The following is an 18153-nucleotide window of genomic DNA, read 5'->3' on the forward strand; positions in this document are numbered from 1 at the left end:
CCGCGGACGCCAGCAGCCATCTCCTCCTTCCCCCGCACCCGCCAGGCTCCAGTCTTTCCGAGAGAAGAGAAGACAAAGAAAGTTCTTACATGGCACGCCAGCCTCAGCCTCTCGCGAAGCCGCCTCACCCTCTCTCCTCCTCCCTTCCTCACCTCCCCTGGCCGCCGCATCCTGCCAGCCCGTTTCATCGCCAACCCGCACGCCGTTGACGCTAAAACCACGCGAAAACAGCAGCGTTGAAAATTTAACCCGGTGCGAAGCGGCCGAGGATGCCGGAAAAGTCCCTCACCGCCGTCACCTACGCCGCCGGCGCGTCCCTGGCGGCCATCACCCTCATCTACGTCTTCGCCCCGACCTACTTCCTCGACGGCGACCCCAATGGCTCCTCGTCCTCCTCGGCCGGCGGCGCCGCCTCCTCCCTGTTCTCCGGCCGCAAGAAGGGCGTCGTCGGGCTCGCCAACGCCGCCAACGACTGCTTCATCAACGCCGTCCTGCAGGCCCTCGCCGGCCTCGGCGACCTGCGCCTCTACCTGATCCGCGAGACGCACAGGCGCAACCTCGACGACAAGTGGATCTACACGACCGCCGTCCCCGACGACGTCAATGGCAGCAGTCTCACGGAAGGAGGCGTAATACCGCAGAAGCCGATGCCGGCGTGGAAGGTCGAGGGCCTGCAGGGTGGCATCGTGACGCGGGGACTGAAGGAGGTGCTCGACCAGCTCAACGAGCGGCCCATATACAAAAAGACCATCTCGGCGCTGCCCTTCGTGCGCGTCCTCGAGGTCGCCTTCCGCCAGCGCATCAGCCGCCAGCAGCAGGACGCCCAGGAGTTCCTGCAGGTTGTCGCCGAGCGCCTGTGCGACGAGTACCACGCCGGCCGCAGGGCGCGCGACTACGCTAGGGAAAAGTTCGACTCGTCCGGCGCTTCCGCGAGCAGCCTGTCGATCCCAGACCGCAGCAACAACGTCACGCCGCCCGAGCTGCGGTCCGCGGCGGACGAGATCAAGCACGCCTCTCAGCCGAACGGCGGCGCTCTGGTCCCACCATCGGCAGAAAACGGCGATGACGACGAAGAGGAAGGCTTCCCCATGGAGGGCAAGATCTCGTCGCAGATCGAGTGCCTGACCTGCGGCTTCAAGCCGCGCCCCTCGGAGCAGACGTTCTGCACCCTGACGCTCAACGTGCCGCAGGTGTCGTCGACGACCCTCAACGCCTGCTTCGACAGCATGTTCAAGACCGAGTACATCGACGACTTCCGGTGCGAGCGGTGCCGCCTGATGCACGCTAAGCAGACCCTCGAGGCCCAGCTCACAAAGATCACGGCGGCGGCGAAGACGACGCCCGCAAACGAGCACGAGCTCGCCCTCCTGCGCGACTCGATCGCCAAGCTCGACGAGGCCATCGCCACGGACCCGGAGCGCGCGCCCGACGGCGTCGCCATGCCCGACCCGCGGTCCGCGCCGACGAGCCGCATCGCACGGCACATCCAGCTCACGCGCTTCCCCAAGATCATCGCCATCCACCTGTCGCGCTCCATCTACGACGAGCGCCAGTCGCTCAAGAACTCGGCCAAGGTGGCGTTCCCGGAGCGCCTGCCCCTGGGCGGCATCCTGAGCCAGCGGCGGTACAAGCTGCTCGGCCTCGTGACGCACAAGGGCAGCCACCACAGCGGGCACTACGAGTCCTTCCGCCGGCAGAACCTGTACCCGGCCTACTCCAACCCCAACACCTTTGCGCCCTCGGGCGTGTACACCCCGTCCGCCACGCCGGCGCCCACGCCGCGCATCGGGGGCGGCGCGAATACGCCGCGCAGCATCAGCAGCAACGGCGCGACGCCGGCCGACGGCGGCGGCGGCAGCCCGCTGGCCTCGACGCCGGACCTCACGGCCATCTCGTCGTCGCCGTCACCGTCGTCGCCGTCGCCGTCGGCGGAGCACCTCCCCGACGCGTCGCTGGCGCCGGCGCACCAGGAGAACAAGCACCTCCGCCACGTCGCCGGCAGCGGCAGCAGCAACGGGTTGTCGTCGTCGTCGTCGTCGTCGTCGTCGCCGCAGCGCAAGGCGGCGCCCACGTCGGCGCCGCGGACCGAGGATAAAGAAAGGGACAAGGACAAGGACGCGGCCGACACGGTGAGCCTGCGGTCCGTCGCCAGGTCGACGCTCTCGCGCATCAGCCTGTCCGGCTCCCGGCCCGGCAGCCGGAGCGGGAGCCGCAGCGCGAGCAAGTCGCGGCCTTCCTCTGGCGCCGGTGCCGGTGCCGGCGGGGACGGCGATGTCCCCGCGCCGCCGCCCCCACCGGCGGGAGTCACGCCGGCTGCCCCGGCCGCCGCCAAGCCGCGGCGGCACAGGAAGACGACGGACCGGTGGTGGCGCATCAGCGACGAGAAGGTCAAGGAGGCGAGCACCCGGGACGTGCTGGGCATGCAGCGCGAGGTGTACCTGCTTTTCTACGAGCTCGAGCGCAGTCACTGACCTGGGAGGAAGGTGGCGGGGAGGGAGGCCGATTCCCCCATGACCATGGCACGGCGGTGGCTTGTTGCTTGCTTGTTCCCTGGGGGAAAGGGGGGGGCTTTCATCCCAAAGCAACAGAGCCTCTTTCTTGCTGTATTCTCTGTTTTTTCTATTTTCTATCCATGCATCCATGTCATCCATATCTTGCATTGGGTTGGCGCCTTTTCTCAGGGTTGGGTTGGGTTGGCACCCCCCCCTTCCCGATTCTACTGTCTGTTTTATTGTTTCTTCCAGACGTTGCATCTTCCTCATCGCATCTCTTTTTCTCTCGCTGTCTGCGACGGGCAGGGCCGGGAAAGAAAAAAAGAGAAAGGGGTAGCAGCATTCGCCCTACTGTAAATAAAGATGGGAAATCTCAGATGTTTTTTCCCGGTCTTGTTGGTGGGTTTCCTCGTTTGTACATGACCCAAGAGTTGTTCATCAGCATCATCATCAACACCAATATGCATAGGGGGAGGGAAGGAGAGGGGACCACCGCGCATGCCGTGGAAAGAGGTAAATAGAAAAAAAAGAGAAGAGCAACATTTAGAGACATACACATCTTGTAGAAATATATAAACAAGCTTTTGTTCGTTATTCATACCAATGTACTTTTATTAGACCTTGGGTTTTATATATCGGACTTAGCTATTTAGAGACAAGAGACATCGCCATCATTGGCATTGGCATTGGAATACAAAGTCAGGAAGGAAGGAAGGAAAGAGGGCAAACTCATCCCATCATCAGAACATAGAATTATTACAAATCTATCAGTACAAGACGTTGATCAGAAACAAGTAGTAAAAAAAAAAAAGGTACAGCAGAAACTACAATCGTTACGTTGACGCCGCTGCTTGCTCTTCATCAGGGATGTTATCCACCTCTCTAAGATGATGTAGGTACCAGCCAGTCCCAACAACCGCTGCCACAATGTCCTCAATCCAACGAACGCCCCCCCTTCGAGAACAAGACACACCCCGTACTCTAAAAAAAAAAAGGGGGACAAACAAAAATATCCTTCCTGCCCCAGGATGAATCTCTTCACTGTCCCAGAAGCTCCTTGGCCATCTTGGCCGCCTCGTCGGCGCTCAGCTCGGGCTCCGCCTTGACGCGCTCGTACTTGGCCCAGTCGAACCTCCAGAGCCCGCCCGTCTTGTCCGCGTCGCCGTGCTCGGGGACGCCCACGGCGGGGCCCAAGCTCTTGAGCACCTCGTCGTCCTCGGGGTCCTCGTCCGCGCGCGCAGTAAAGTACCTCCGCTGCCAGGCCGTGCCCTCGGCCCGCTCGCGCGCGCGCGCCTCGCGCTGCGCGCTCTCGATCTTGCCCTTCTCGACGCTCACGAGGTCGAGGTCCCCCGCCGCGACGCCCCGGCCGACGGCGGCCCACGCGCGGCGCGACTCGAGCGGGTGCTGCCTGTCGGCGGGCGCGACGACGAGCTCGCTGACGGGCGCGGCGTTGCCGTCGAACGACTCGACGAGGTTGGCGGGCTTGTTGCCCTTGGCCGGGCCCGAGTGGATCTCGAAGGCCTTAGTCCACTGGCCCGAGACGTTGAACAGCACGTCCTTCTCCTTGCCCGTCAGGTACAGGACGGCCGTGAACGAGTTCTTCTTGCCGCTGAGCCAGCCCTTGCCGCTGTAGTCGATCTTGGCCGTGAACCCGGACGACGAGGTGATGTAGGAGGCGCCGTCGAGCTCGATGAAGGGGGCGCCGAAGATGAGGCCTTCGATGTGCAGCGAGGGCAGGGTGATGAGGAAGGTTTCTTTGGTGTCGGAGCCGGGCACCGGCACGGTCAGGACGGCGTGGCCAATCTGCTTGATCTGGATGGTGCTCTTGAAGGTGGCCTTTTGGGCGTTGTAGCCCTCGAGGTGGACGCCGGTGGGGAGGTTGGTGATGCTGTAGGCCGTGGCGGGCGGGTGGTGGCTGTGTGTGAGGGAGAAAGGTTAGCGACTGAATGAGAAATGGAGAATGCGCGCAACTCCTATAGAGGTGTGTGTGTTTGTATAGTAAAAAAAAGAAAAACCCCATACCTAACCTGCTCGCTGATGAGCTCCGTGGTGCCCGCGTCGTCCTCCCACTTGCCGAGGAACAGCTCTCCCAAGAAAGGGTTGAGGGGCTTCTTCTCGTTGCCGTACTGCTCGCTGCGGCTGGCGTACTGCTGCTTGAGGGTGGTGAGGAACCACTTGAGGACGAGCATGGCGCGGCGGGCGGGGTCGGCCTCCTTGGCCGGGGCGGCGAAGACGGAGGGGTGCTCGGCCCAGTAGGAGCTGAACTCGGTCAGGCTGGTCGCGGAGAGGATGAAGGGCGGGGCGGTCAGGCTGGACAGGTCGCCGTTGAAGGAGGCGATGGACTTGTGTGACACGGCGGCCATATTGTCAGCTTTGCTATTCACGACGAGGGTGCGCGCGTGTGCACACGATCCAGAGAGCGGGTGTGTGTGTGTGTGTGTGTGTTTGTTCTTTCATACCTTGAGGAAGGCGGTCCAGCTGCTGCCGGCGGCCTGGGGCGCCGTGGTTGGGGCGTCTTTCTCCATGTTCGGGTTCGTGGTGGTGTATTCGGCGACCGGGATCGGAAGAGGAGGAGCTGGAAGGGAGTCTGCGCGACGATGATGGTCGGTCTTGGGTAGAAGGAGGGGAGTCTGGATGGCGGAAACGATGCGCTTCCGGACCTCTCAGCTCTGGCGATGTGCGAGGTCCCTGTCTTCGTTTGACGGCGGCGGTGAGTGCACCAGGGAGAAAAGAAGCTGGGAGGTTTTCCTCTTTTCACAGGGATCGGGGGATGGGAGTGGGGTGAGGAATGTGACAGGATCACAGAGGGCGAGAGGCAGCAGGCGAGGCAGGGCGCGTGCTCGTGTGGAGAATTTGAGGTCTTGGTATTTGGGATTGTGGGGAGGAGAGATTGTTGGGAGGGAGGAACTAAAGGTGCTAGTTCTAGGGGCAGCACAAAGATGCTATTCTAGGTAGACTGGAAAGAAAAAGGAGGCAGAGAGGATGAGGAAGGCCAAGTGGAATCTCAAAACGAGAACCCGGAGATTGAATCTAAAGAGCTGCAAAGAGTTGTAAGAGCAGCAAAACCAAGGTTGGGGCACCGCCAAAAAGAGGCACGCGCTGTCGGCGATGTTCCAGGGCTGCGACACTGCGTCATCGCTGCTGGGTTTTATGGGTCGGGCCGACCAGTCTAGCCGAGACAGGCAGGATGCAGTGCGTCCGCTAACCTCATTGGTCGCCTTTCAGCTGTGTTGCCCAACTACAATTGATCTTTCTTCAACATTCATCGAACGCTGTTCAGGATACTGCAACTTCAACGATGATCAAATAAAGGTCGAGGCCTACATAAAGTAGGATCATCAAGGCAAAGAACAATTAATCTCCTGTCTACGTTGGTGCCTCTCGCCTCTCGCTCGACTCGTAATTACCATCAGAGCTCTTGATATGCCAGCCTTGTGACCCTGCTTGATAGAAAGGGATTGCTTCGCAACGACAGGCTATGCCGTTGGACTCTATTGATTGTAGCTTGTCCCTGCCTCCTCCCCCTGGTCAGGTATCGGGAACCGTATCCCACCGGTCTGGCAGCCCCTGCTCTCGTACTTGTGGCTGGTCGAAGGGACCAGCCGTATGCTCCCTCCGTCCAGCGTCACCACGGTCAAATCAGTCCCCGTTGCGCGGGACTGCGGACGTGACGACGCCGCAGCGATGTGGTCCGGTCTCGTGAGGGCGAACATGACCATGGCCACTACCACCACTGCGCGAAAAGAAAGGTCAAAGATGTTAGCCGAGAGCATGCCAAAGGAGCAAGAGAGAGGAGAGTGGGCAGCGCTCACAGTCAAGTCTGCAGCAGAGGAGGCACAGCCACGCCGGCTCGCCGTCCATGCTCATCAGGGCTGAAAGGTTGCTAGATATCGCAGGTCAGTGGTGGATAGGGGGTACGACGAGGACTGCTGCGGAAAGAAAGGGTACGCACGCGATGGTGGCCACGCTGGTGACCAGCGCGCCCGCAAAGGTGCGGATGGCCAGTGCTCGCAGTTTTGTGTCCATCGCCGAGTTGTGCCTCTGGTCGACCTGGAGGAAGTGGTGATCCCCATTCCGTTGCCAATATTTTTTGTTGAGCGAATACGTCCCTGGCAGGGAGAATAGGGTGCGTTAATACGTGAAGAGACTCGAGTGCTCGGGTGCAACGGTTGCATAAAATAGATCGAGGACCAAGAAGAGAACGAAAAAAACAGAAAAAGATTTCCAAAAAGGGCAAAAAGGTGACAAAAAGCTCACCAGGTCCGGGTTGAACCGCGGGTGCCTGGCTACCAAAACCCCCTTCGGGGGTTTTACTCTACGGGGCCCAAGGGGTTAGGGGGGTCTTGCTTACGATACTAGGAACCGTAGTGGTCCGCCACTCGGCGCCATATTAACCACTGTGCCATCCTACCCGGGGCTGGGAATGGACGCGTTAAGCAAGACCATAAGGGTTGTTTGGCGGGTTGAGTCGTGAATAGGAGAAAGGGGGCCCGTGCTTGGGGAGGAGGGAGGGAGGTGAAGAGTGAATCTGAGTTGGAGGTGAGCGTAGGGGGGCCGTGCCCCCGACGAGACTTACGGAACAACGGTATCAGGAAGAGAAGTGTCAGATAGATCTAAGCCCGCTTTGTCAATTGGTCTGTCACGGTGGTCCAGGGGTTATGCTGGTAGCATACGTACGTTTGCTGCGACGTCAAACGCGATTTCGGGGATCATGACGACGGGCTCCAGCCCGATGAGACACATCCCTCTGTCTATCTTCCCGATCCGGCTGATGATTTCATGTGTAAGATGAGCTTCCCTGACAGTGAACATGACGGACTAGGTCTTACAATACAAAGAAGATGATGTCCAGCGCGACATATATACCTAGCCACGAAATGAGCACTCTGCTGTCGAGAGTTCCGATGTCTCTTGGGCATAGCCTTGCCTATGACAACGGTGACATTAAACATGTACAGTCTCGACTTGAGTCGGCTGCCAACGGCACCTCGAACGATGTGCTGTGTTCAATGAGCCAGATGTCCTACGATATCAAAGTGAAAGGGGAGGAACTCACCACTCTGTCGATAAGGAACAGAAAATAAACCTTTGAAAGAAGTAAGTCAAGACCACTAGAGCCTCACATCAAGCTCGACCACTACTTACAACCTAGGACACATATTAGCACTGTATCTCTAGCCCAGCACAAACTCAGCATACCTTGACAACAATATAAGCACTCAAGCAGAGTATCGTTGCCGCCCCACAAGCAACGGCATCTTGGTCAAGGGGGTATCCGAACTCGAGCAAGGTAGACGACAGGACGAAAGCGAACGCCGAGGCATATATGGTCAGTACGACTGTGGAAGGATACCGTCAGCGCCGGATACAGGGAGTTATTGCCACCACAAGATGTGTCGTACGCCATACGATATATGGGACCTTTCGCCAGTTCGTCACTGCCGCGATACGGTGCGCTTTCGTACCGGGTAGGCAAAACTGTTAGTCAAGAAGGGGGGCAACCACGATGACGGATTTGGTTTTTGACGAGATCTGGCGGCGAACATACTGAGGGCAGCGAAGCATATGCTGCTCGACAAGACCACGATGAGCAAGCTGAGGACTCTGACCGCCTGCGGCATGGCGATGTAGTGCCCGCGCTCGACGAGCTGGATTGCTTCTTGGGTATCGGGCGGGCGCGTGTCGTCGACGGGTGCGCTGAGTGCGCCTGGGGGCATCATGAGCTGCGTCCACGTCAGCGCCACGACCCAGGACCGCTGTGAGGGCATCGAGCGAAGCATGTCGCGAGCGAGTTCTGTATTGCAGGTCATTGGTTTCGCTTGTCATATCATGATATGATCAAGAGCGAAAATGGGCTTTCGAGAAGTATTTCCCCAGTGTTTCGGGTACCCGGACAGCTCGGTTAGGAGGGGATGTCGTTCCTTTTTTTCCACTCGACCGTCCTTGGGATCCGGATTGCCACCCCCCATATTTGGAATCTTCTGGCCGTCTGACCAGCATCGAGAAAAGATTATCTTAGCGTTGAACTTGTTGGCGCCGCTGCGCACCTCAAGCCACTTACTCGGAGCCGATCCGGCCTGCATACCTAGGCCAAACCTTGCCTTGCAGGGCACTTCACACCCTCAACTTTGCTTGACAGCCAGTAATCCCCTATGATTCACCACATATTTTCTTTGGCGCTGCCAAGACTGGTGCCAGCGTTGGAGGACGGCAGCCAGGATGCATAGTGTTTCAAGGGAGAAGGAGGATCGTGGCTGCTGTCTCATTTTCGGACCTCATCAATGATATCATGAATCGGGGCCCGGCCTATCGAGAAACATCACATGCAAGCACAAAAGCTTAAAAAGGGGGAAGGTAAATCTTATTGCATTTTCGATGAGACCTTATAGAGCGAGAAGCTGAGCACCGAAACAAATCAAGACCAATGACGGTAAATCGGGGGTTTCACGGGCTGGTTTGCCGTGCTGTGGCTGCAGACGCCGCCGGTGCCACCCTCGTCACTGTTTTGAACAGGTGTAACAACAATTTGGGTGCAGACCCCGAAGAGGCGTTGAGAGTGATCTTGCGAGATTGCTAGGGAGCGCCAGTGCCGCAATTTGTGATAGACTGGGGATTGCTGACATCGAAGAGGCTAAGTTAGAGAAGGATCACTTCGATAGTGACGTGGTTAAGGTTGGAGATGTCGCGGCTTCATGGGTTGACGAGACTTGTGCTCTTGGAGTATAAGTAGATGAAGGAGTGACAGACGAAGCAGATTCAGGTGTTGTAGGCAAAGAGCAGCCAGCGGCCGAAACGAATGGGGATACAGTAGTAGAAGGCGACGGAGACTTAGGTGTTGAGGCAGTAGGGGGCAGTGTGAGGTATTGAAAATACAGCCATCGTGGAAGTCAAAGCAATCGTGGAAGATGAGGACTAGTAACCCCGATTAGATGATCTTCATCATAAGCTGAACCGCTTTCTGGCTCCAGCTCTCAGGACGAGTTGTGGCAGTCACGGCGGCCTTATAGCCGACCTTGACATGGACACTGCCATCGGCGAGAGTTTCAGTCTCGTAGTTAGACTGACCGACGCACTCTCCGTACTCGTGGAAGTTGCTGAGCTCTCCTCTGCCGTTGTCGCCAGCTCCGGAAGTGGTGGTGGTCGGGACCCCGAAGGTGATCTCGGTGTAGGGTAGGGTAGTGCACTCGTGGTTGGCTGTGCCGTCATTCCACAAGTAGTACTCGATGAACCCGACCTCGGAGCCCTTGATGTTGCCGGTCCCTTCGGGCATGGTATATTCGCCGATGACATACTCCTCTCCGGTGTCGGTGTCGACCAGCGTGCCCCTCCACGTGGTTCCCCCAATGTTCTCGACCACGGTGTTGTACGTATGGCTGTAGTCCAGTGGGACGTCGTTGGCGCAGCTGACGCCAGGGCCATTGTCTGCGCCATCGTGGCAGTTGGGATGGTCGGTGGTGGCACCGGCCTGGAACGAGGAGAACACGCCGTGGAGGACGCTCTGGCCGTTGTCATCCGCCCGGGGCTGGACGCCAGTGTAGCCGCCATCCTGGGCGCCCTTGAAGCTGTACTGCTGGGCGAAATAGTACCCGGCCTGGTGAGGGGCGTTGGCCACGTTGAATGAGAAGGTGACGTCTGTCAGGCCGTCTTCGGGCGTCGGGCTGAAGTCCCAGTTGCTGCCCGTGGACATGGCGGCTCCCAGCGCGAAGGCGACGGGGAGGGCTTGAAACGACCTCATTCCTGCACGAGAGCGATTCTTTGTAAGGCAAAATGTTGTCTTGAAAGTACTCGATGGAGCTCAGAGTTGAGACTGCGGCGTTGAACAGCGATTGCATCGGAAACCGGACTACCTCGGGCACCGAATTTATCTGTTCTGTGCACTGCATGCTTGCATCTCTCGTGATTCAATTGGCCTGAACAGCCTGTATCACCCTGTGACGTAACATTGGAAACATGTGTACCCGAAATAGCGTATCCAAATCATGAAGCTTGAGAAAAAGTATGGGGATTTTGGTTCTAAAGATTGCGACTACTTTTGGAGCTTGTACTTGAGAGGTTATTGTTATAATTTATGCTGCTTGAGATTGAGAATCGGTATGCCTGATGGCAAGGTAGGGCCTAAGCTGCAATACTCCTAGCGATCGATGCGCAGAACAGAAATTGTGGATGCCCCGAGTTGGCTTCGAGAAGAATGAGTATTAATTTTTGGTACGGATGAGCTCGTATCCTTCTGACCATGTCTAGACAAAATCTACATCGGTGGGAGTTGAGTTGCTTTCCCCGTAGCTTTCACTGGCAAAGCAGGCATTGTCCGGCACAAGGGGCAGGGAATGATGATGGAGTGGAATATGGGCAACCAAGCCGCGACGGACATGAACACAGACAGGCAGGCACGGTAATGACTGTATAGGCAACTGACTTGAACTTCTACGGTAACGACAGACCTGAAAGGTATCGCATATCTATCCTCTCATCTTAGACCCCTTGTCTCATCCTGATCGAGCCCTGGCCTTAACCGCGGACTGGGGCACTAGAATGGCCCACTCGCCGTTGAGATCGGGGACGGTGAGCGACCACTCGTTCTCATCCTCCTCAAACTCGAACTTGCCCAGCCCCGTGGTGACAAACTGGTTGGTAGCGGCGTCCAGCTTTCCGGTGACGGCCTTGCTGGGGTCGATGGCGCCCTTGACCGCCTCGGTGAAGATGTAGTCGACCTTCAGGATGTCACCAGCAGCAGGCTTGCCTTGGGCCTTGATGACGAATGTCTGACCGTCGACGTAGAGCATGCCGGGGGGAGGAGCGATCGAGGCGGGCTTGTTGACAACATTGATGGTGTTGGCTGCGGTGCCGTTGTACTCGACCTCTAGCGAACCGGCAATCTGCGAGGATCGTGTTAGTCTCGTGACCCTTTCACTGCCACTAAGAGCTGCTAAGAGTCCACTTACATCAGCGGGGAAGAGAATGTCCTGCTTGGAGTTACCGCCCGTGACGGCAATGTTCTTGTTGAACGCGCCAGTCAGGTTGATCTCCCCTTTTTTCTCGCCCTCCGCCTTGCCACCGGTCTCTGCGCCAGTCTTGCCCCCAGCCTGGCCAGCCTGGCCAGCCTGGCCAGTCTTGCCAGCCTGAGCGTTGCCCGCAGCGGCCCCAGCGGCGTTCGGGATGAGGATCGCCCACTCGCCGTTCATGTCCTTGGCCTTGAGCGTGACCTCATTCTCATCGGCCTCGAACTCTAGCTCTCCGATGGCGGGGTCCGCGACGAAGACCTTGTTGCCGGCGCAAAGCTTGCCGACAGTAGACTTTGTCAGATCCACGCCCTTGAGAGCAGCGTCTACAAATCGGAACTGGGTCAGCTAACTTGCGACTGAGTGCAGGGGGATCGTGGTTGCATGCTCACTCGCTGTGTCGAAGATGTAATCGATCTTGCCCAAGGTCAAGTTAGTGCCTCCCTCCTTCAGGTTGACCGTGAAGGAGGTGGGATCCAGGAACTTGAAGCCGGCAGGCGCCGCACCTCCGGGAGCCTTGTTTTGAGCCACGTCCAGGGTCGCGCCTTGAGCGTTCTGGAACTCGACCTCGAATTTGCCCACGGTCTGCAGTCGGCCGGTTAGCTCACTGAATGTCCTATGAAACAAACACGGTGAGGTTACTTACAGCAGGGAACTCGGTGTCCTGCTTGAGGTTGCCACCTTGGAGGTTGACAGTCTTGCCGAATGTTCCCTGTTGAACAACCTCGTTCTTCTTCTCCTCGGCTTTGCCACCACCTGCAGCGCCACCAGCCGCGCCGCCTGCTGCTCCACCAGCTGCACCACCGACGGCGCCGCCAGCAGCGGCTCCCGCTCCCGCACCACCGGCCTTATTCTTATTCTTGGTCTTGTTCTTGTTTCGAGTCTGCAGAATCTCAGCCACCGAGCGAGGATAGACCTGGTCGACGACGTGTCGAGGCTTGGTGATGCTCGTGTCTTGGGAGGCAGGTGTCGGGAGGCCGAGGACAGCAGACAGCTGGAGGGCAAGGACGAGTGTTCTTGAGAGACCCATAGTGATAATGATGGACGAAAGGAACTGAAGAATACAAACAATCTTAAGGATGTTGATCGAGAGAGGATGGATTATGCAATCAAAGAATGGAAAGCAAAAGAAATGATACAATGATTGTGGAAACTGAATGTCGGCTCTGCCGTGAGTTGAAGGAAACCCAGCCAGCTGTTGATGTGTCAAAAAGATGAGATTGATCTACAGATCGTCAAATCTTAGCAGAGAGGCTCTGAAGGGATGGTTATATAGACAGAGCAAGTGCACTCGACGGGGCAAGTAGACTCGAAGCCAACTTCGCTTAGTCCTGCTCTCAATACAACTAAGTGCTATTTACGGACCATGCCCTGTCTCTCCTAATGAAAAAAAAGATGAAGCCATCACATAAGACACCCTCGGTAGTGCCGCTTCTTCCGCTGCCAAGCTTGGCACCCACGGAGGCCGCCCCCTTTACAGCTGCGGATGTGCCCAGCGAACTGCGAATAGACTCCAAATGAGGCCCACTTGGGGCTGAAGTTGGCAGTCAAGCACGCGACCCTCAGACGTTGAACAAGGGTCCAGGGCTTTTTTGTGTGGTAGCACACATATCTGAATTAGACTCGGACGGCTCTGGAGGTTGTGGATTGGGACCGGTTCAGTTCAGGCATGGTCTGAGGGTTGACGTGTTTCGGACCCTGAACTCCAAAACGTGGTGAGGCTTGGCGGACCAATGACAACTCGTCGTGCATCCCAAGTCGAAGAAACATTGAGGAAGAAGAAACACAATTACTCCAGATTTGCTTAAAATAGATTTAAAAATAAAAATAGTTTATCAGATGTGGTGATGAAGTTTTGACAGACGCTCCGGGAACAGGAGGATGGGGTTGTTGTTGATCGGGCCTCTCAACGCATCACGAGCCCGCCCGGCCTCCCTGCCAAATTAACCCCCCCCCAGACACTGGTCGAAGTACTCAAAACTCCTAACCTCTTGGAAGGAATGCGCTACCCCTTTAGTTAGAGAAATCTATTCTGGGATGCGTGATAGAAGTCAAAACCTTCTCATGAGCAAATGGGAATGCTTATTGAACTCACGTTTGCAGCACTGAGCGTTGAGTGGGCCCATGCAACTGTGGATGTCTGGAAGGCTTCGGCATTCAGACAACACACATGGGACAAGCGTGATGGGAGGTCCTGCGAATCATTAATTTCTGTCAGATTCCAGGAATGCAAGGACCCAAACATCGATGCGGGTCTCTCACAACAAGCCACCAGCTGTTGATGTTGACAGGCTTGGTACAGAATCCTGATATGGACTGCGATCTGCTGAATATCCCAAGATGGTGGAGCTAAACTCTAGAAGGAACGTGCTCTCGGATAATTGGAATGAAAAAGCGTAGCGTTCTCTGTCAAAATTTTCATTTTCATCATGCAAAGGACCCCTTTTCCTCTTTACATCGACATCATTTCGGCTAGGCCACTTCCATGGTTGATCCCAAGTCTCCTTGCTACGACACACGCAACCTTTGGTGCGCTAGAACCATTGGCCCACGAGGAAATGTCAGTGGAATGGAGTTCTATCATTTGCCTAACAATACCCTTGGCTACTTCCATCTATGCTTGTGTTCTACAAGGTGTCGTCAACGATCTAAGGCAATGATCTCTCCAGCTGACGACGATAGACTGACTAGTTTGAATCTTCTCTTAGCTCACTCCTCCAAATCCCTTACAGACAAGTTCCTCCCACTCCTCGACACCGACAAATTCGATCATCTCGTCCTGCGATCTTCAACGGCGGCGGTGTCAGTATCCCCAAGTTTTGGTCACCTAGCCTTAAGGAATGGCTTCGATGTCAACATGAGCTGGTTGGGAGAGACATGGTGGTCAAGTCTCTACCAAGGAACCCTTCCACGGCCGGTGTCGGTACTACTTGCGGTGAGCTTCACCTCCGATGTTCTTCCCGGGCCGAACTTTCTCATACATTCTGTCACTCTCGCCTGTCACTCTTCCCATGCTCTTGTGTGATTCGAAATGAGCACGGCTGATGCAGTGGTTCCATCATTGACTCCTTCCAATCCGAATGCCGTCTCCCGTACATGGAAGAGTTCCCTGGCACTACATGATGGCTCGTTTGATTCCACCATCTGCTCTTCCGTGAAGAACATCGATCGTCAGGAATAATCTCCGGCTCTGATTATTTGCGATAATACGGCTGACAGATCCAGTTTGTCAGTCTTGGATGAGCAAGAAGCCCATGCCTTGTACCTGTCAACAGAAGCTCAAAACCTCATTCTTAACTTATACATATATACTGACATCTCCACTACATGACTAAATGGTTTTTAGCACTTTTATGCAAAGGCTTTGTTCTCATATGGCACGACTAAGGCCTTCTCAAGTTTATCGACATGACCGATCAGCCGACTGAACTCTCTTCTAACCGTGGACATCGACCTCACAACAATATGCGAGGTTCAGAATTTGCTCTACCGGGTTAGATACAGTGCAAAGAACACAAGTTCGCACTTTGAATACTTCCAGAGGTTCTTGCATCGACCATCCTTCCGGCGTGACCGACGCCACAAGCGACGTTATCCCGACATCATGCCGGGCCACCCTACCTGGAACCTTCCAAACTGGGACCTGAGAGAGAGAGAAGATAATGGAAATCGGCAATTGAGGGCCTGGTAAGCCGAAACTGCCGTCTTTATCTTATAAATCATGCTTTCCGCTGGCGTTATTGGACGCCACATTGAGTCATTTTGGGATGGATGCTGATGATACTACCTATATCTAGAGATGCAAGGCAATAATCAAACGTAACACTTACGAGATAGATAGAGAAGTATGACTTGCCGATACCAAGCTCATTGGCCCATTGCAGTCTGGTTGTCAGATGCCTTGTCACCGAGCCCATGATCAATATCCGACGACTCCTGGTGTGAACACCCAACGCGAAGCTGGACAGGTGGAGCTCGGTGAGAGATAACAAAAATGCCGCCCTCCTCCAAGATCTGCGTATGTTTCACAGTAACCGCATTCGTTGCGTTGAGGTAGCATCCAGTGGAGGCTGTCACATCTCCTGTCACCGTGTCAAGTGTTGAGTGCGAGCAGCGCGATCCCCAGCCCCCCTAGTCATATATCGCCCGGTCAAATCTGTGGAGTTGATTACTGTCAATGCTTCTCCTCATTCCGTTCTTATCCCTTCGTCAACGTTGCTGAGCATTGTGTTCTTCCGTCGGATCTCAGCATAAATAGTGTGAACGGTTTCCTTCAAGAGCAAGCCCAAGGCTCGCGCTATGGCCCTATCCAAACAAGTACTCCGCCCTTCCATAAAAGGACCGTTTTCAGCTTCTAGGCTCTGTTCATTCATCCTGGATTTCTGGTCACTCCTACTACAACAAGATTCATGGCCCCTTAGCCAGACACCAGGCCCACTGGGACCTACTCGAACAGGTAGTCCCGTGTCTTCAGATGTGGAATGGGACGAAGATATCGACATGGATTTTGAGAGCGGTAATGATGACACGGCTGCTGAGGACATCAACGGAGATTCAACCGAAGATCTCGTCCACGATCAAGCTCAGAGCGAACCGAGTAGTTGGAATATGGCACGTTTTCTACTCAACCAGGAGCGAGATAGATTTTGTCTATGGCGATTCGGCTTCTCCGAATCGGAGCTAGATCAGTTAGTGAAGGGTTCTGACGGTGGCGGTACGCAGACCAACGTATTCGGAATCGCCATGCTGCAATCAGTGGTACACATTGGCAAGGCGCTACATGATCAGACTCGTAAGTTCTCAATTTTGATCTCTTGAGTAGGGCTAATTTTAATCTTAGGAATTGCTCAGGGAGCCGATGAAAATAGCTGTTACCATGGTTTGGACCTCGAGATAAAAAAGGCGCAGCAACTGATTCAAGGAGCATGTGGCAATGTCTCTTCGTGTCTTTCCTCAACCCCTGACGTTTCAGAACGAGGCAGCACAACATACTCGTTTGCTGTGACTATTGGAGACGATGACGAGCCAAAAGATTTGTACTCCATCATAAAATCCAACATTGTCACTCTGCAGGAGCTAAATGCTTCTTTGCTAAACACTTTGAACGACATGACTCCAGAGGTGAGGAAACAGTCCGAGCCCCATGCTGACTCTTGTGTGTCTGATATCGAATGACTAGGATGTGGACGCGGACGTGTAGCAGAGTCTTCCGGGCTTTCCTCACTCTATAAGTGCTTGATTCAAGACAGTTCTTACCCCGCGGGTTTATTGCCGGCATGTCAAACATGTTGGTAAGGAGTTGATTGAATAGGGTTATACTAGTTAGCGACCTCTCGTCCATATATCACTCCTTCACACTTGTCTAGAGGAATTCATTTTCAGACTGCAGCTCTGATTATGTTGCAATTCACTTCGTTTAACGCATATGTACTTGAGATCCCATAGGACTATGATCGAATGATTCTTCCAAATGGTGGGAGCCGAAGTGCATGATGTAACCCAGTTCAGTATCGCTCACAGCCCCAGAAGCACGAGTCTGGTTGACTGACATCGACACACTACGAGCAATTTGATAACACCCATTGTTTGAAACATGTGTTTCAAAATTTCTCGCAACTCGATACGGAATTGAAATTAGAGATTCTCACATACAAAAGGACTTATTTCTTACCCTTCCTAAGATCAGCAATCATATCCTTTGCATATCCCTTATCGCCCTGCAAAGTCTTCAGCCCACTGCGTAGCATCTCCATGTCACGATTGGTTTCATAGGACAGTGTCCCGACGATCACCCGTCCATCGCCGCTGACATCAATATTCGTAGCCACAACCTCATTAATCAAGGGAGCCCCTTTACCTTCGTCACCCACGTCTGCACTGACAAAACCCCACTCGCTGACCTTGGCGTCTTTGATGACTCGAATTGTCCAGTTACTAGGGGATGACTTCTTCAAAACATTGTCGAGGTCCTCCTGCTTGACCTCGTACCAATCGGTCTCCCCAACTCTTTTACCCTGTGCCTCCACAAGGTCAATGATTCGTCGAGCGTATTTGACCTCCTGGTTTGTGTCAAAGCATGCATCAACTTGACGAGCGAGCCTGAGGTTGATCTGTACGACACTCGTCCCGTCTGCCTTTGCTGCAACCATAGCGGTGATCAAGATCACCAAGGCCTGACTGAGCTCGGATTGCATCTTGTCGAAGCGTTCGATTTGATCGTCGCCCTTCCAGAATTCATTGAAAAAACGAATGAAGGCTGGCTTGCTCTGGGACTCTTCCAGGACCGTGGCAGCATTCTTAAGCTTCTTGGCTGTGTCCTTGACTAGCTCAATTGTCTTGCCGACTGCTGGGTGGTGAAGGTGGGGTTCAATATCGGGCCCTTGAAAAAGGCCTTGGAGTATCGAAGTGAGGGTTTGTGCTTGGGCGCGTACGCTGTCCAGGTATCTCGGACCGTTCTTTGTGCGGCTGAAGGCTCGTCTGGAACGGCTGACGATCTCGATGATTTTGCTAAGAATCTCGATGGAAGCAGCTGCCACACCGACGATGTCCTAGCTCATGGGAAAACGTACTTGTAAGCAGTCTGAGCAACCAGGAAGCTCTGGACCGTTGTGGAAGTGGCTTACCATAGTTGAATGCCCCGACGGATTGCCACTTGACACGTT

The 18153-nt window shown here is 55.2% G+C and overlaps 7 protein-coding genes across 7 annotated transcripts; 2 read left to right on the forward strand and 5 right to left on the reverse strand.

The window, feature by feature from the left end:
- Positions 1-269: 269 nt before the first annotated feature.
- On the forward strand, positions 270-2471 carry E0L32_003138 (uncharacterized protein; the record flags this gene model as incomplete). Its single annotated transcript, XM_031137405.1, has 1 exon — positions 270-2471. The coding sequence occupies one exon, from the start codon at positions 270-272 to the stop codon at positions 2469-2471; it is 2202 nt and encodes a 733-aa protein (XP_030999206.1).
- Positions 2472-3530: 1059 nt separating this feature from the next.
- On the reverse strand, positions 3531-5017 carry E0L32_003139 (uncharacterized protein; the record flags this gene model as incomplete). The annotated part of the gene is made up of 3 exons (XM_031137406.1): positions 3531-4407; positions 4515-4834; positions 4952-5017. 3 exons carry the CDS (start codon positions 5015-5017, stop codon positions 3531-3533), a joined length of 1263 nt encoding a protein of 420 aa, XP_030999207.1.
- A 1907-nt stretch (positions 5018-6924) lies between these two features.
- On the reverse strand, positions 6925-8272 carry E0L32_003140 (uncharacterized protein; the record flags this gene model as incomplete). Its single annotated transcript, XM_031137408.1, has 7 exons — positions 6925-7020; positions 7170-7290; positions 7359-7492; positions 7549-7578; positions 7638-7640; positions 7692-7831; positions 8041-8272. The coding sequence occupies 7 exons, from the start codon at positions 8270-8272 to the stop codon at positions 6925-6927; spliced, it is 756 nt and encodes a 251-aa protein (XP_030999208.1).
- A 1145-nt stretch (positions 8273-9417) lies between these two features.
- E0L32_003141 (uncharacterized protein) lies at positions 9418-10227 on the reverse strand (the record flags this gene model as incomplete). The annotated part of the gene is made up of 1 exon (XM_031137409.1): positions 9418-10227. The coding sequence occupies one exon, from the start codon at positions 10225-10227 to the stop codon at positions 9418-9420; it is 810 nt and encodes a 269-aa protein (XP_030999209.1).
- Positions 10228-10978: 751 nt separating this feature from the next.
- On the reverse strand, positions 10979-12521 carry E0L32_003142 (uncharacterized protein; the record flags this gene model as incomplete). Its single annotated transcript, XM_031137410.1, has 4 exons — positions 10979-11368; positions 11435-11817; positions 11884-12076; positions 12138-12521. 4 exons carry the CDS (start codon positions 12519-12521, stop codon positions 10979-10981), a joined length of 1350 nt encoding a protein of 449 aa, XP_030999210.1.
- Positions 12522-15095: 2574 nt separating this feature from the next.
- E0L32_003143 (uncharacterized protein) lies at positions 15096-16666 on the forward strand (the record flags this gene model as incomplete). The annotated part of the gene is made up of 3 exons (XM_031137411.1): positions 15096-15178; positions 15913-16283; positions 16332-16666. 3 exons carry the CDS (start codon positions 15096-15098, stop codon positions 16664-16666), a joined length of 789 nt encoding a protein of 262 aa, XP_030999211.1.
- Positions 16667-17151: 485 nt separating this feature from the next.
- Positions 17152-18117, reverse strand: E0L32_003144 (uncharacterized protein; the record flags this gene model as incomplete). Its single annotated transcript, XM_031137412.1, has 2 exons — positions 17152-18039; positions 18115-18117. 2 exons carry the CDS (start codon positions 18115-18117, stop codon positions 17152-17154), a joined length of 891 nt encoding a protein of 296 aa, XP_030999212.1.
- Positions 18118-18153: the final 36 nt, after the last annotated feature.

Source organism: Thyridium curvatum (genome assembly GCF_004353045.1).
Source record: "Thyridium curvatum strain D216 chromosome Unknown NODE_13_length_580902_cov_83.771903, whole genome shotgun sequence".
Classification (NCBI taxonomy): Eukaryota; Fungi; Ascomycota; class Sordariomycetes; order Thyridiales; family Thyridiaceae; genus Thyridium; species Thyridium curvatum.